Below are 18318 nucleotides of genomic sequence, written 5' to 3'. Positions count from 1 at the left end.
GTATGTGAAAGACAAGAAAATGGTTAAGACTAAAATTGGGCCTTTGAAGACAGAAATAGGGGAATATATTACAGGGAACAAAGAAATGGCAGAAAAATTGAATTGGTACTTCAGATCTGTGTTCACTGGGGAACACACAAGCAATCTCCCTGAGGTAACAGTGGCTGAAGGACCTAGACTTAAGGGAATTTATATTTGCCAGGAATTGGAGTTGGAGAGACTGTTAGGTCTGAAGGTTGATAAGTCCCCAGGGCCTGATGGTCTACATCCCAGGGTACTGATGGAGGTGGCTTGAGAAATTGTGGATGTGTTGGTGATTATTTTCCAGAGTTCGATAGATTTGGGATCAGTTCCTGCCGATTGGAGGGTGACTAATGTTGTACCACTTTTTAAGAAAGGTGGGAGAGAGAAAGCAGGAAATTATAGACCAGTTAGTCTGACCTCGTGATGGGAAAGATGCTGGAGTCTATTATAAAGGATGAAATTACGACACATCTGGATAGTAGTAACAGGATAGGTCAGAGTCAGCATAGATTTATGAAGGGGAAATCACGCTTGACTAATCTTCTGGAATTGTTTGAGGATGTAACTCTGAAGATGGATGAGGGAGATGATGTAGTGTACCTGGGCTTTCAAAGTTACTGATAAAGTCCCACATAGGAGGTTATGGAGTAAAATTAGGGTGCATGGTATTGGGGGCAAGGTACTAACTTGGATTGAAAGTTGGTTGGCTGATAGAAAACAAAAGAGTAGTGATAAACAGCTCCATTTCAGAATGGCAGACAGTGACCAGTGGGGTACCGCAGGGATCAGTGCTGGGACCGCAGCTTTTTACAATATATGTTAATGATCTAGAAGATGGTATCAGCAATAACATTAGCAAATTTGCTGATGATACTAAGCTGGGTGGCAGGGTGAAATGTGAGGAGGATGTTAGGAGATTACACGGTAACTTGGACATGTTAGGTGAGTGGTCAGATGCATGGGAGATCCAGTTTAATGTGGATAAATGTATGGTTATCCACTTTGATGGCAAGAACAGGAAGGCAGATTACTACCTAAATGGAATCAATTTAGGTAAAGGGGCAGTACAAAAAGATCTGGGTGTTCTTGTACACCAGTCAATGAAGGTAAGTATGCAGGTACAGCAGGTAGTGAAGAAGGCTAATAGCATGCTGGCCTTAATAACAAGAGGGATTGAGTATAGAAGCAAAGAGGTTCTTCTGCAGTTGTACAGGGCCCTGGTGAGACCACACCTGGAGTACTGTGTGCAGTTCTGGTTTCCAAATTTGAGGAAAGACATTCTGGCTATTGAGGGAGTGCATCGTAGGTTCACGAGGTCAATTCCTGGAATGGCAGGACTACCTTATGCTGAAAGACTAGAGCGACTGGACTTGTATACCCTTGAGTTTAGAAGACTGAGAGGGGATCTGATTGAGACATATAAGATTATTAAAGGATTGGACACTCTGGAGGCAGGAAACATGTTTCCGCTGATGGGTGAGTGCCGAACCAGAGGACACAGCTTAAAAATACGGGTAGACCATTTAGGACAGAGATGAGGAGAAACTTCTTCACCCAGAGAGTGGTGGCTATGTGGAATGCTCTGCCCAGAGGGCAGTGGAGGCCCAGTCTCTGGATTCATTTAAGAAAGAGTTGGATAGAGCTCTCAAGGATAGTGGAATCAAGGGTTATGGAGATAAGGCAGGAACAGGATACTGATTAAGGATGATCAGCCATGATCATATTGAATGGTGGTGCAGTCTCAAAGGGCAGAATGGCCTACTCCTGCACCTATTGTCTATAAAGGGCCTGCCATTTCAGCAGAGAGGAGGAAGAATTTCTTCACAAGCAGTATTATGAATCTTGGGTATATCTACCCCAGAGGACTATGAAGCCTGAGCGTTGACTGTTCAGACCCGAGATTAAAACCTCTTTGAACACTAAGAAATTAAGGTGTAGAGAAGTTAGAGTCCAAGATCTAACTGAATCTGCTATGTGGCCTCCCAATTCCTTAAGGTCTATTCTTAAGATATAGTTAGTAGTGAAATCAGAACCTTGCAGCAGAGAAGATTACTTTCTGCCCCTTATCTGTGTAGCCTTTTTGAAAGAACTGCCCAAGTTAGACTTATGCTCTGTTTCTGAAAATTGGTCCTCTTCATGTATATGTACAGTTATCTTTTAGAAGTTTGTATGGAATCTGGTTTTATCACCCTTTCAGGTCATATTTTAGCTTTTAACTCTGTGTAAAGAATTTTGTCCTCATAAGAAGTTGCCAAATAGGAGGGAAAATGGCTCTCGGGCCATCAGAGATTGTATCCGAGCATCTCTTGCTATTGGACGCCTGGGATCAAATTACCAAGTTGAAACTTCAGTGGATTTTTTTGTGACCAATAGTGGTGGGGTGGGGGGGAAGCTATTGACCAAAATCAATATTCACAGTTGTTTGTCTTATTATCTTATTGAAATGAGATCTTGTATTTTATTGGCTAATCCTTCTTGAGTGTAACTCCTTTTTATTGAGGTCACAATACTCGATATAAACTTAACTTAGCTGTTCTGAACAACAGTATCTGGCAAAACAAATGTATTTTTGTTCTGACTGACTTCTTTAGTTTCCTGCTTGTTTTTGTTTTAAAATAGTTAATGCAACTTAAGGTTTAGAAATTAACAATGAATTGAGATGGGAAAATCTAAGGACTAGTCACTCTGTTGGAATTTCAATTGATTGGAAATCAACCAAAGTGAGAACTTTATACAGTAGTCTAAATCTAAAATTAGAAATTTCAATTAATCACAGTTGGAGTATTCAGTGAATGTATAAAACGCAGAATTCTGTCTATACTGCTGCTGGCATCCATGTAGAATGGAGAAACAACAGAACGAAATCAAATATGTGCATGGGCTGTTGCTCATTTTGACTCCAACATCAGTCACTTCTATCCACTAAGGATAACTCTGGTATACCAATGGTAGTTTGATGCTGAACAAGCACAGCAAGTCAGGCAGCATCTGAGGAGCAGAGAATCGACGTTTTGGGCAAAAGTCCTTCATCAGGCTTTTGCCTGAAACGCGATTTTCCTGCTGTTCGGATGCTGCCTGACGTGCGTGCTTTTCTAGCATCACTCTAATCTTGACTCTAATCTCCAGCATCTGCAGTACTCACTTTCCCCTCTAACAACGGTAGGCCATTCAACATGCGAATTTAGGCAAAAGTGTCAGAAGCTGTTTGTTGAGAACATCACAGTCATTCAAGAATTTTTAACAGGAGTCACTGTTAGTGAGAAGTGGTGGATGTTTGGTCATAACACACCTAAACAGGTTGATTATGGTGTTCCTTCCAAGCTGCGCGCACAGCTGCTCTGATATTCTGCTTATGTGATTGGCATGCTGATGTGGCTTGCAGCATTGAACTTCCAGTACCAAAAGTTGCAGTTGCATATGGACTTACGAAGTCTATGTTGATGTGGGGAAAAAGAATGTTATAACCAACATTCTGACTAATGTTTTCTCCTGCGCAAACCTTGGTGATCCATATGCAGCTGCAGTTTCTGGAGGTCAATGCTATGAATGGCTGCAGTGTGCCAGACATGGACCCTTAAATCACTGTTTTGAGGGAAGTTTGCCTATGATGCAACTCTGGACCAGCTGGGGTTTGAACCCATCCTTCTGGTTGTGACATAGGGACACAATCACTGCACTACAAGGCCCACTTTGAATCAACCTGTTTGGAGACATTTCTGGTGCCGGTGGGACTTTAATCCAGACTCATGTTATCACTGCGCCGTAGTAGCTCAGATACGAAGGTCCATGCAGTAAATACTGTTTCTAGGTGTTTGAGAATGCAAGTAGAAGAGGATGGTTTGATCCGGTGACTTCGGGTGATGGACACAGAGTGCTCCCTCCGTGTCACTGTACTGCATTTTGAAATGAAGAGTGAAAGTCTGGCTGATTTTCACTTCAGTGATCCAGAGATAACAGTTTGTGGCATTCTTAACACCACTCATACAAAGATAGTGCAGCTTGAGTCAAAATTGAATTATTCCCTACTTTCAAAAGCTCATTTCAAGCAGTGTATTTCATAACTGAGCAAGGCAGTAGTAGTGTCTATAAAAGTAATTAAAAGGAACGTTATTTTTTCCGTGAGTGTAATACTATCAGAAGTTCAAATAGAAATCAATGGAAAAGATTTGACAATTTTTGCCTTCCGTGCAATGTGCATGACTTCAAATTTATTTCAAATCAACTGTGACGGAGTTTCCTATCATACTTTTCATCACTGATGGATTTGCAAATGAAAATTGATAAATTGACCACTGAATTTTGTAGAAGTTACAGCATAACTGACCATCCCCCCCAGCTATCCACGTAGTTGCATATCCTTCACTGAATAAAAAGTGAGGTCTGCAGATGCTGGAGATCAGAGCTGAAAATGTGTTGCTGGTTAAAGCGCAGCAGGTCAGGCAGCATCCAAGGACCAGAATCCTGATGAAGGGCTTGTGCCCGAAACGTCGAATTTCCTGTTCCTTGGATGCTGCCTGACCTGCTGCGTTTTAACCAGCAACACATTTTCAGCTATCCTTCACTGAACAATAGTCCTAATTGCTTATACTCACTCCATCCCATTTCTATATCCCATTTTAAGAATCTGGTTTATTCAGTTTTGCCTTGTGTAATACATGATAGTGAGGCAGTCCATGTTGTTGTGTTACGCCCCTGTCACTACACCCAATACGCATCTGCTGACTCTGGCATTCAATGATGTTCCTTTTCCTTTCTCCCTTAAATGGTGCAGAACCTTCGACTATTTCATAATAGTTGAAACTTCTGCCCTTCCAATTCTCTCTCACTCCCAATAAAATCACTTTTAAAACCTATCATTTCAGCCAAGCTTTCAGTACTGTTTGTAATCTTTCCCCTCCTTGCTTAGCTTAATGATCTATTTGAACCCATGTGCAAAAATGGATTTCAAGTAGTGATCTGGCTAAATCTATATTATTTAAAATACGTACTGCAGTTTTATTCAAACAAATGTAAACTGTCAATGCTTACGGCTGAAGAAGCACTTTAAATATATCATTTTAATTTTATATGTTCAGAGTAGAGGTTAAAACCTTTTTGGACACTAAAACATTGAGGGTATGACCTGGAATCTCAATCATATATTAATTCTTTCCAGTTATAACGCAGTGTTTCTGTTAGTTGGCGTAACACACTTGTGAGCTTTGTTTTGGAAGTGGTAAGTTGTAAGGAGCATGGAAAGATATGTACTTGTCAAGAGTTAGTCAGGACAGAGCTGGGAGTAAGGATTTATGATTGGAATTGAGAAAAAAGGAAGGTGCAGATACCAGTGGCATGGATTTTAGAGGAAGCAGGAATGGGTAGGGTAACAGGCCACAGGAGGGAGATGAATAAACCACTGCATTCTATCTAATAGAATAGGATAGAGGAGAATCCTACTGTTTAACCAGGTTTGAAAAAGCAAAAGACGACTTATGTCACTCTAGAAAACCTTTAATATTATGATTGCATGACAAATTGAAACTTTTGAAGAGTTGAAGCTGTATCCTGCTAATAGCACGGGCACAGATTGACATGGGCAGTAGACTTTGGATTGGAGCTACAGAAGAAATGGCCCAGTGGTGCTTTAGATCAAGTAGACATTTAGCAGTGACAAGATGACAAAGGGGCTATCTAATAAGCCAGTGTTTCACTGGTTCCATGGCAAGAGATGGCAGCTAGAAGAACTCCAACAACGTTAGTATACAAGTTGAGATGCTCATATAGGAGTCAATTAGCTCAGTTGACTAGAAGGCTGGTTTCAAACACAGATGCCTACACTGTGGATTCAATTCTTGCATTCACTCAAGCGACCGTGTAGGTCCCTCCCGCCTTCTCAAAATCATCCCTGGCCATGGCGAGCCTTAGGTTAAATGCACCGTCAATCGTCTCTCTTTAATGAGTCATACGGTCCTCTAAGACCATGACAACTTCACCTTACCTTCTCTTTTCTGTCACACAGTAAAGTAACAGAAATATTTATAGATCTGGAGATATATGCAAAATATTTTGTTACCCTTGCTAATTCTCTGGAGTTTCAAAATGAGATTGTTCTGTCTTACTTTGTGAGTGATAAAGTAAAATGTTTGTTTTTAAATAACTGAACAACTTGGTAAAACGTGGAATAAAACATTGTGCAAGCTAGCATTTTTTTAAAAAAAATTTATTGAAAAGTTTTACTTTATAAAATTAGCAAGTCACAAAGATATAGCAAACACCTCAGAATGTTCTTCCTCGCACAAAAAGTGAGAATGTTAAAAAAAAACTTTTCCCATGTACATTTATGTGAGGTAAATATGGCAAACCCAGACGTAAAGAGACTGGATCCACCTTGTCTTCAGTCCCCAAGACCTTCTCTGTTACTCCTATCACAGCACTCCAATATGCATGGAGCCTATGGCATGACCACAGACAATGACTGAGGGTACTTGTATTTATTTTATATTTGGGGCACATTGAAGATGCTCCCTGCTTAAATTTCGCAAGAAGATCTAGAGCCAGATGAGGCCTATGAAGAATCTTTAACTGCATAGCATTGGTCCTATTACATATAGAAATCCTCCTGGCATTCTCTCAAATGTCCTCCCATGTTCCCAAAGTGATCTCAACTCCTAACTCTCTCTCCCATACGTCACGGAGACTCTCAATGTCACTCGAGGAACCTCCCCATTACAAATGATAGAGAGTACTCACTGAAAGAGTGCCGTTAGTCTGAAGTACCATCTTTTCCATATCAGATCTATAACACTTAGTCAAGAGTGTCATCTCCTTTCAGATAAATTCTGTAATCTGAAATAAACGCAAGAGGTCCCTGCTTGGCAATCCACATTTCAGTGTTATTTCATCAAAAGACATCAATGTTTCTCCCTCGAGCAGATCACCTAAACAAGAGACTCCCCTGTCCACCCAAAGTTTAAATCTGGGATCCATTGTCCTTGGCTAAAAACCTGGCATGCCAACTATGGAAGTGAGAAAAGATGTTTTAGTCATATTACCCTTCATCTGCCTCATTACTCTCCATGTTTTGACCATGTTAGTAACTATTAGATTATGGGTTGAAAAGTGTGGTGCTGGAAACGTGCAGCAGGCCAGGCAGCATCCGAGGAGTAAGAGAATCAATGTTTTGGGCATAAGCCCTTCCTCAGGAACGTTGATTCTCTTGCTCCTCAGATGCTGCCTGGCCTGCTGCGCTTTTCCAGCACCACACTTTTCAACACTGGTCTCCAGTATCTGCAGTCCTCATTTTCTCCAACTATTAGATTATGCCAATGTTCCGCAACTGTCCACGTGTTGTCTAAAAACAACAGGTTGATAAGAGGACACTTCGTCTGGGAGGTCTTGATGTCCAACCATGTCGACGCCAAGTCCTCACAGGCCCAGTCACTTACAAAAGATAAGGGGGAGCTCAGTTGATATCTTTTAACGTCCGGGAGGTCCACTCCCCACGATCCCTGGGGCAAGCTTAAAAGGGGCTGCTTAGAACCTAGAACAATACAGCACAGAACAGGCCCTTCGGCCCACGATGTTGTGCCGAACATTTGTCCTAGCTTAAGCACCTATCCATGTACCTATCCAATTGCCGCTTAAAGCTCACCAATGATTCTGACTCTGCCACTCCCACAGGCAGTGCATTCCATGCCCCCACCATTCTTTTTGGGTAAAGAACCTACCCCTGACATTCTTCCCCCCCCGCCATACCTTCCACCCTTCACCTTAAACTTATGTCCCCTTGTAACTCTCTGTTGTACCCGGGAAAAAGTCTCTGACTGTCCACTCTATCTATTCCCCTGATCATCTTATAAACTTCTATCAAGTCACCCCTCATCCTTCGCCATTCTAGCGAGAAAAGGCCTAGCACTCTCAACCTATCCTCGTACGACCTATTCTCCATTCCAGGCAACATTCTGGTAAATCTCCTCTGCACCCTCTCCAAAGCTTCCTCATCTTTCCTAAAATGAGGCGACCAGAACTACACAGAGTACTCCAAATGTGGCCTTACCAAGGTCTTATACAGCTGCAATATCACCTCACGACTCTTGAATTCAATCCCTCTGCAAATGAACGCTAATACACCATAGGCCTTCATACAAGCTCTATCCACCTGAATGGCAACTTTCAAAGATCTGTGAATGTAGACCCCAAGATCCCTGTGCTCCTCCACCTTACTAAGAACCCAACCGTTAACCCTGTATTCCACATTCTTATTTGTCCTTCCAAAATGGACAATCTCACACTTGATAGGGTTGAACTCCATCTGCCACTCCTCAACCCAGCTCTGCATCATATTTAAGCCCCTTTGCAGCCGACAACAGCCCTCCTCACTATCCACAACTCCACCAATCTTTGTATCGTCTACAAATTTACTGACCCACCCTTTGACTCCCTCTTCCAAGTCAGTAATAAAAATTACAAACAGCAGAGGACCCAGAACTGATCCCTGTGAAACTCCAATTGTAACCAGGCTCCTGGCTGAATATTTACCATCTACCACCACACTCTGACTTCGACCGGTTAGCCAGTTCTCTATCCAACTGGCCAAACTTCCCACTGCCCCATGCCTCCTGACTTTTTGCATAAGCCTACCATGGGGAACCTTATCAAATGCCTTACTAAAATCCATGTACACTATATCCACTGCTCTATCCTCATCCACATGCTTGGTCACCTCCTCAAAGAATTCAATAAGACTTGTAAGGCAAGACCTACCCCTCTCAAATCTGTGCTGGCTGTCCCTAATCAAGCAGTGTCTTTCCAGATACTCATAAATCCTATCCCTCAGTACCCTTTCCATTACTTTGCCTACCACTGAAGTAAGACTAACTGGCCTGTAATTCCCGGGGTTATCCCTATTCCCTTTTTTGAACAGGGGCACAACATTCGCCACTCTCCAGTCCCCTGGCACCACCCCCATTGACAATGAAGATGAAAAGATCATTGCCAACGGTTCTGCAGTTTCCTCTCTTGCTTCCCACATAATCCTAGGATATATCCCATCAGGCCCGAGGGACTTGTCTATCCTCAAGTTTTTTAAAATGTCTAACACATCTTCCTTCCTAACAAATATCTCATTTAGCTTGCCAGTCCGTTTCATACTCTCCTCTTCAACAATACGGTCCCTCTCATTTGTAAATACTGAAGAAAAGTACTCCTATCTCTTCCGACTCAATACACAGTCTCCCACTACTGTCCTTGATCGGACCTACCCTCATTCTTGTCATTCTCGTGTTTCTCACATACGCATAAAATACCTTGAGGTTATCCTTGATCCTACCCGCCAAAGATTTTTCATGCCCTCTCTTAGCTCTCCTAATCCCTTTCTTCAGCTCCCTCCTGGCTATCCTGTATCGCTCCAACGCTCTGTCTGAACCTTGTTTCCTCAACCTTATGTAAGCCACCTCCTTATAAGACATTCAGCCTCCCTCGTCAACCTTTCCTGCCTGACAGGTACATACATATCAAGGACACGTCGTATCTGTTCATTGAAAAAATTCCACATTTCAATGACATCCTTCCCTGACAGCCTATGCTCCTGATTTATGCTCCTCAAATCCTGTCTTGCACCATCATATTTACCCTTCCCCAATTGTGAAACCTGCCCTGTTGCATGCATCTATCTCTCTCCATAACCAAGGTGAAAGTCACAGAATTGTGGTCGCCATCACCAAAATGCTCACCCACTAACAAACCCATCACTTGTCCCGGTTCGTTACAGAGTACCAAATCCAATATGGCCTCCCCTCTGGTCGGACAATCTACATACTGAGTTAGAAAAGCTTCCTGGACACACTGCACAATCTACTTGATCTAAAGAGCTTCCAATCAATATTTGGGAAGTTGAAATCACCCATGACTATTACCTGTGGCTTCTGCACCATTCCAAAATCTGTTTCCCAATTAGTTTCTCCACATCTCTGCTGCTATTGGGGGACAACAAAGTGACTGCTCCTTTCCTATTTCTGACTTCAGCCCATACTACCTCCAAAGGTAGATCCCCCTCGAACTGCCCGTCTGCAGTTGTTATACCATTTCTAATTAGGAATGCCACACCCCCTCCTTTTTTACCCCCCCCCCCCCCCCCCACCCCTTATCTTACTGAAACATCTGTAACCAGGAACCTCCAAAAACCATTCCTGTCCCTCTTCTATCCACGTTTCCGTGATGGCTACAACATCGTAGTCCCAAGTACTGATCCACGCCTTAAGTTCACCCACCCTATTTCTGATACTCCTTGCGTTGAAGTATACACACTTTAGCCCATCTCTGTGTCCAGATCCCATCCCCCTAATTAGCTTTAAACCCCCCCCCCACCCTCACCAAAGGGTGCTAGCAAACGAACCTCCCAGGATATTGGTGCCCTTCTGCTTCAGATGCTTGTACAGGTCCCACCTTCCCCAGAATGCAGTCAAATTGTCTAAATACCTGAAGCCCTCCCTCCTACACCATCCTTGCAGCCACAAGTTCAACTGCACTCTCTCCCTGTTCCTTGCTTCACTGTCACGTGGCACCGGCAACAACCCTGAGATGACAACTCTGTCCGTCCTAGCTTTTAGCTTCCAGCCTAGCTCCTGAATGACCTCCCCACCCCTCTCCCTACCGATGTCGTTGGTGCCAATGTGCACCACGATTCTGGCTGCACACCCTCCCCCTTAAGAATTCTGAAAACACGATCCAAGATGTCTTGGACCCTGGCACCCGGAGGCAACAAACTATCCGAGAGTCTCACCCATGTCCACAGAACCGCCTGTCTGTCCCTCTAACTATAGAGTCTCCTATAACAAGCGTTCTCCACCTCGCCCCCTTTCCCTTCTGGGCCTCAGAGCCGGACCTCGTGCCAGAGACCCGGTCACTGCAGCTTACCCCTGCTAGGCCGTTCCCCCCAACAGTATCCAAAATGGTATACTTATTGTTGAGGAGAACAACAACAGGGGATCCCTGCTTACTCCCCATCCCACCTCTAACTGTTACCCAGCTACCTCTGCTTATAGTGCTAACTAAAATAACTAAACCAGCCACTCAATTTCTGTAATGTTTGTCTAGGAAAGAGCAAAGGCAATGGCGCAATAAGCGAGAAAGAACGATCATATTGATAAGAGCGACTTGACCCAACTGTGATATTGGAAGGACCTTATCTTTGAAGTTCTTGTTTAATCTTGTCAGACAAATGAACAAAATGAACAAAATTAGCCTTGAATAATTGATCAAAGCTAGGGATAACAGAGAGGCCCAAGTAAAGAAATCCTCCCTGTGCTGACTTAAAGGGGAACACATCTTCCATATCATCTATTCCCCTAAGGCCCCTATAGAGATCACCTTCAACTTTGAAAAATTGATCTTGTAACTTGAGAAAGAGCCAAATGAATTAATACACTGTATCAAACAGAGCACCAAGACTGCCGTTCAAAAGAAAAATTAGAACATCATCCACGTATAGTGTAATTTTATGCACCTACGACCCCACCTTTGGGGCAGCGATCTTAGGGTCCCTGCGAATGACCTCTGCCAATGGCTCAATCACCAATTTGAAAAGCAAAGGTGAAAGGGGACAGCCTTGCCAACTGCCTTACTAATGTTCAAATTGTTAGACCTTGTACCATTGGTGAGAAGCACTGCCAGAGGATCACTGTAAAGGACCCTTACTCATCTAGTAAACACTTCACCCAGGCCAAACCGCTCCAGAGTATAAAAAAGATATGGCTATTCCACCCCATCAAATGCCCTCTTCGCATCCAAAAAGACCACCAACCCTTGACCGATCACTGCTGGCACACTTGAATCATGTTAAGCAATCTCCTAACATTATTAGAGAATCTGTGACTCTTTATAACAATAGAGGGCAATACCTCTACCAACCTCAAAGCCAAAGTCTTAGACAAAATTTTAAAATTTGTAGCTTAAAAGTGAGATAGGTCTATAAGAAGCACAATCCTCTGCGATCTTCCCTTTCTTGAGAATGAGAGATATTTGCATCCCGCCATCCTTGAGAGAGACTATCATGACTATATGAATAGTTATACCTGTCTAGCATCAGTCGTGACAGTATGTTTGCAAGTACTTTGTAAAACTCACTGGGAAGATCATCAGGGCCAGGCACCTTTCCACTCTCAAGTTGCCTCATCGCCTTCTGTTTCTCTTGTGCTGTTAATGGAGCACTAATGAGAGAAGCCTGCTCAGCAGACACCCCCAGAAGATCCAAGTTCCTAAAAAAAGTCCCATCTAACCTCACAACACTCCGACTGATACAGTTCAGAATAGAACCTCTGTAACGCCCCATTGATCTTTTTAGCATTACAAGTAAGACTCCCATTCCCTTCCCTAATAGTAGGAATAGATTGGGAGGCATTCTTGTTCCTAACTAGATGAGACAAATATTTACCTGGCCTTGTCACCATGCTCAAGCAACCTTTGCTTTGCAAAGGAAAGTTCCTCCCTGGCTGTATGTGTAAATGTGGAGTTGAAGGCAGATCAAAGGGCTGTGATCCTCTGCCACTGATGCTCTACTGTAATGTGCCATCGCAGCTGCCTTCAGTCGTGCCTCCTGCTCTCCCTTCCATCGCTTCTCACTGGTTGCGTTTGAGGTAATTATCCCTCTTGCATAGACCTTAGCAGTCTCCCAAAGAATGGATGGATTACTAGTTGTAACCAAGTTGGTGGCTAAAAATGCTTCAAGTTCCCGAGAAAAGTACTCCACGAACTTAGTGTCCTTGAATCTCGACTACTAACTACTGCGTGATCAGAGATGGCAATATTCCCAATTGAACAAAATACCAACGATTCTAGAAAAGCTGCGGGAGTTAGGAAAAGATCAATCCTTGGCTGGCACTTGTGAGGATTGGAAAAGAACGTAAACTGCCCATAGAGTGGAGATGTTTCCAAATGTCTACCAATCCCATTCCACACATAGATCACCAAGCTATTTAGACTGTGGAGAAAGCTTTGGGGGGCATTTGGGCATACTATACAGCACAGGATCCATAAGGCAAGTTAAGTGGTCCCCCCCCCCCGAGAATAATATGCTGCGACAGAAAATCCGACACCTTAGTGCATCAGTCAAAAATGTAAACTGTTATGTTGAAGGTTAATAGACATATTCCTCGCGACATATTAGGGCCTTAAGGATAAAAAAAACTGACCACATTCATCTTTAACACAATCTATTAAATTAAATGGAAGGTTCTTCCGGACAAGTGGGTGGCACGGTGGCACAGTGGTTAGCACTGCTGCCTCACAGCGCCAGAGACTCGGGTTCAATTCCCACCTCAGGCGACTGACTGTGTGGAGTTTGCACGTTCTCCCCGTGTCTGCGTGGGTTTCCTCCGGGTGCTCCAGTTTCCTCCCACAGTCCAAAGATATGTGGCTCAGGTGAAGTGGCCATGCTAAATTGCCCGTAGTGTTAGGTAAGGGGTAAATGTAGGGGTCTGGGTGGGTTGCGCTTCGGCGGGTAGGTGTGGACTTGTTGGGCCGAAGGGCCTGTTTCCATACTGTAAGTAATCTAATCTTAAAAAAAAAGTATGACCACCCCCCTGCTCTTTGTGTTAAAGGATGAGAGAAACACTGTATCAAAGCTGTCCTGCTGTAACTTCAAGTGTTCCTTACCATTAAGGCGAGTCTGCTGCAAAAAGGCAACATCCACCCTCTCTGTTTTAAGGCTTAACAACGCATTTTTCCTTTTAGCTGGCCAATAGATCCATCTAATATTCCAGGTGCGCCATTTAAGAGCACTCCGAGCCATGATCCTTTACAACCACCTTTGATCTGCTGAGAGGAAGAATTCGGCTTATAGCATGCTGGGAGTCGTGGAGTCTATTTACAAAAAACCAAAACACTAAACTAACTACAAAATACAAAAAGCACTTAATGGGGGACTTTACCCCCTGCCCATAGAGAGTGTTTACACCTCCCATGCACATCTCCATTCCCCGTTCCAGCTCAAACTGCACCCCAAACCCAAGCCATAGAAAGAAACAGACAAAATAATGAGCACTTTGCCCACCCCCAATTAGATACCAACACCAATTCTAATTGGAGAACAAAAAACACACCAACAGCAGCTGCTTGAAGAAAAGGGTAACATTCACTTGTTCTGAAGAGTCAAATTACCACACCATCTCCTCATGAGTAATATGAAGCACCGCTGGGTATCTCATCGAATATTGAATACCAAGATCCCTTAATTTTCTCTTGACCTCATCAAACTATTTCCTTCTATGGATCACCGCCACAGAAAAGTCCTGGAAAAACATTATCTTAGTTCCTGATAAGTTAGGGCCTGTGGATGTTTCCCCATCCCTCTAGAACATTTTAGCACACTCTCTTTGTCCTTGTAGCCTTGAAATTGTACCAGGATTAGGTGGGGATGCCCAACCAGATTGGATCTGCACACCGCAGCCCAGTGAGCTCTGTCAATCTTCACCCAGTCCGCCTTGGCATCCCAGCCACGAAACTGTGGCAGCAAATCTTCAAAACAACTTGTGAGCTGTCCACCTACCACTCCCTCTGGCAGCCCAACGGCTCAGATATTTTTCCTCCTACCTCGGTTTTCCAGATCATTGACCTATTCAGTCAAGGCCTGGACCTGTTTTTCCAGAGTCTTGGACTTGACCTCTGTCTCCAGTGCTGTGGTCCGCTGCTCGACCTCTTCAACTTGCTACCCGAGCTATTGCAACTCCTTCTCAGGCTCCAGCCAAGTACGACTGTCTTCTATCAACTCCTTGATCATCCCTTGGTTTACCATGAGTTTTTCAGCGACGTTCTGCTGTGCAGGTATATCTTTCTCGGCTGCCAAGGGAGTTGCAACTGCAGTTGCGGGCCCACCCAGTTGCCTTCAGTGAGTGTCCCGTGTGTTGGTACTTGGCTGTATGCTTTCCTTTCATCATCCTCACTCGCTCAAAAAGGATTTACAGTAGAACTTCAACTCTATGCACATTAACCATTCGAATCCCAGACCATCCAAACAAGATCCCAAGGTCCTGCAAAAACGGTACCAGGCAACCCAGCATCCATTTATCAGTTAAATGCCATTATAACATGAATTGCAGGATAATCGAGAGGTGAGTTGCCGGATAATCGAGAGACACTCTGATAACCAGCACTCATGGATTACCGCTTGTTTCCAGCTGCCCAAACTCCCCACCCGTCAAGCTCGGACAATCAAGGCTCCACTGCAAATGGATTTAAATGGCCTCACAACTGTTTAATGTCCATTTTTTCTGGAAAAAAAGGGAAGGTGGGGGGTGGGTTGTTTTATAAAAAAAAACACTACTGCTGGGCTGGGATGCAGAGCTCAGCAAGGCAGATCTACTCAGATTACCACCATCTTGGATCCCCCTAGCATTTTATTTAATCCTTAAATGAGCATTTAAGTATCTCGTGCTCTGATTTGAAATCCTATTTCTGTCTCATTGTATAGTTTAAAACCAAACTTAAATTTGGTTTCCAGGGTTTCTTTCGAAGAACAATTCGTATGAAGCTGAAGTATGAGAAATGTGATCGTAACTGTAAGATCCAGAAAAAGAACAGGAATAAGTGCCAGTATTGTCGCTTCCAGAAGTGCCTGGCATTAGGGATGTCACATAACGGTGAGTAAATGTTGCCAAAACAAACAAATGAAAATGTAAGACGTAATAAGTTGACAGGCTTCATAGCTTTCCAATGTAGAAATGCAGCATTTATAAGCTATTGTATTAATATACCTTTATTTTATTTAAGATTTGCTTTACAAGCATCTTGCATGACGAAAACTGCTAAGAATCAATTATTAATTGCTACAAGCAATTGATAACTTGCCACTTCATTCCTGATTCACTCCAGTTACTTCAGTAGTTCATCTTTGTTGATTCCCTTTTGAATTAGTCCTGTCTTTAAAAATGATTGAGCCCATTGCATCATACTTGCCAGGAAAGCCTAGGTTTAGTCTTGATCTCTGCCAAGTTAACTGCCTGACTGATCTGATGGTTTTTCAAAAAGAATTGGCTCACTGTACCCAGATTTTGGATGGAGGAAAGTCAGCCAATGTTTTTGATCGTGATCACTGAAGAAAAAAAGAAAGAAATGTAAAGAAAAATCAATTAGGCAAGTTTGCTATTAAAGCAGCAAAAACGTGGATTTAATTGTAACCTCCGTGTTCCTCAAATGAGAAAAAAGTCTTGCCTGTTCTTGTGGCTGTCAAAGACCCCTTGGCATTTTGAAGAATAATTGGGAGCTTCTGATTTTAATATTTTGTTTTTCAACCAGTGTCACCTTAAATGAGGTTGAACATGTTAGTTCACTTTGCTGGTTTTAAGGACTGTATGTAAATTGATTATCATGGTTTTCCTACAACAAACTGAGAGGTATATTTTATAATGTTCTTAAATCTCATCTGTCTATATTAAATCTTTGTAATGCACACAAAGCTATTGTTCTTGCTTGTTATTTCTGGAATTGACGAGATGACAGCCATGAAGAACAGTATGAATAAGACCATAAGCCATAGGAGTGGAAGTAAGGCTATTCAGCCCATCGAGACTACTCCGCCATTCAATCATGGCTGATGGGCATTTCAACTCCACTTACTAGCATTCTCCCCGTAGCCCTTAATTCCTTGTGGTCAAGAATTTATCAGTCTCTGTCCTGAAGACATTTAGCGTCCCGGCCTCCACTGCACTCTGCGGCAATGAATTCCACAGGCCCACCACACTCTGGCTGAAGAAATGTCTCCGCATTTCTGTTCCCTCTAATTCCAAGGTTGTGTCCACGGGTCCTAGACTCCTCGCCCAAAGGAAACAATTTCCTAGTGTCCACCCTTTCCAAGCCATGTATTATCTTGTAAGTTTCTATTAAGTCTCCCCTTTAATCTTCTAAATTCCAATGAATACAATCCCAGGATCCTCAGCCGTTCCTCGTATGTTAGACCTACCATTCCAGGGATCATCTGTGTGAATTTCCGCTGGACACGCTGCAGTGCCAGTATGTCCTTCCTGAGGTGTGAGGACCAAAACTGGACACACTACTCCAAATGGGGCCTAATCAGAGCTTTATAAAGTCTCACTAGCACAACGGTGCTTTTATATTCCAACCCTCTTGAGATAAATGACAACATTGCATTCGCTTTCTTAATTACGGACTCAACCTGCATGTTTACCTTTAGAGAATCCTCAACTAGCACTCCCAGATCCCTTTGTACTTAGGCTTTATGAATTTTCTCACCGTTTAGAAAGTAGTCCATGCTTTTATTCTTTTTTCCAAAGTGCAAGACCTCACATTTGCTCACATTGAATTCCATCAGCCATTTCCTGGACCACTCTCCCAAACTGTCTAGATCCTTCTGCAGCCTCCCCACTTCCTCAGTACTACCTGCCTGTCCACCTAACTTCGTATCATTGGCAAACCTCGCTAGAATGCCCCCAGTCCCTTCATCCAGATCATTAATATATAATGTGAACAGCTGCGGCCCCAACACTGAACCCTGCGGGATACCGCTTGTCACCGGCTGCCATTCTGAAAAAGAACCTTTTATCCCAACTCTCTGCCTTCTGTCAGACAGCCAATCCTCAATCCATACCAGTAGCTCACCTCGAAAACCATGGGCCCTCACCTTACTCAGCAGCCTCCCGTGTGGCACCTTATCAAAAGCCTTTTGGAAGTCTAGATAGACCGCTACCACTGGGTTTCCCTGGTCTAACCTACTTGCCGCCTCTTCAAAGAATTCCAACAGGTTTGTCAGACACGACCTCCCCTTACTAAATCCATGTTGACTTGTTCTAATCAGACTTTGCTCTTCCAAGAATTTAAAAACCTCATCCTTAATAATGGATTCTAGAATTTTACGAACAACCGAGGGTAGGCTAATCGGCCTATAATTTTCCATGTTTTGTCTTGATCCTTTCTTGAACAAGGGGGTTACAACAGCGATCTTCCAATCATCCGGGATTTTCCCTGACTCCAGTGACTTTTGAAAGATCTCAACCAATGCCTCCACTATTTCCTCGGCCACCTCTCTCAGAACTCTAGGATTTATCCCATCGGGGCCAGGCGATTTATCAATTTTAAGACCTTTTAGCTTTTCTAGCACTTTCTCTTTTGTAATTACAACCATACTCAACTCAGCCCCCTGACTCGCTTTAATTGTTGGGATATTACTCATATCTTCCACTGTGAAGACTGACACAAAGTACTTGTTAAGTTCTCCTGCTATTTCCTTATCTCCCATCGCTAGGCTTCCAGCATCAGTTTGAAGTGGTCCAATGTCTACTTTTGCCTGTCGTTTGTTTCTTACGTATT

General features: G+C 43.2%; 1 protein-coding gene across 1 annotated transcript in view; it reads left to right on the top strand.

Moving 5' to 3' along the window:
* LOC132828423 (peroxisome proliferator-activated receptor delta-like) overlaps positions 1–18318 on the top strand; it is a 92267-nt gene that overhangs the window by 37858 nt on the left and 36091 nt on the right. Inside the window, exon 4 of the mRNA XM_060845525.1 lies at positions 15497–15635. Coding sequence (XP_060701508.1) covers positions 15497–15635 — 139 coding nt within the window. The remainder of the gene's footprint in view (positions 1–15496; positions 15636–18318) is intronic.

Source organism: Hemiscyllium ocellatum, chromosome 26 (assembly GCF_020745735.1).
Source record: "Hemiscyllium ocellatum isolate sHemOce1 chromosome 26, sHemOce1.pat.X.cur, whole genome shotgun sequence".
In the NCBI taxonomy this organism is placed as follows: Eukaryota; Metazoa; Chordata; class Chondrichthyes; order Orectolobiformes; family Hemiscylliidae; genus Hemiscyllium; species Hemiscyllium ocellatum.
The sequence above is the reverse complement of the archived record's forward strand: the minus strand, read 5'-3'. Positions and strand labels throughout refer to the sequence as shown.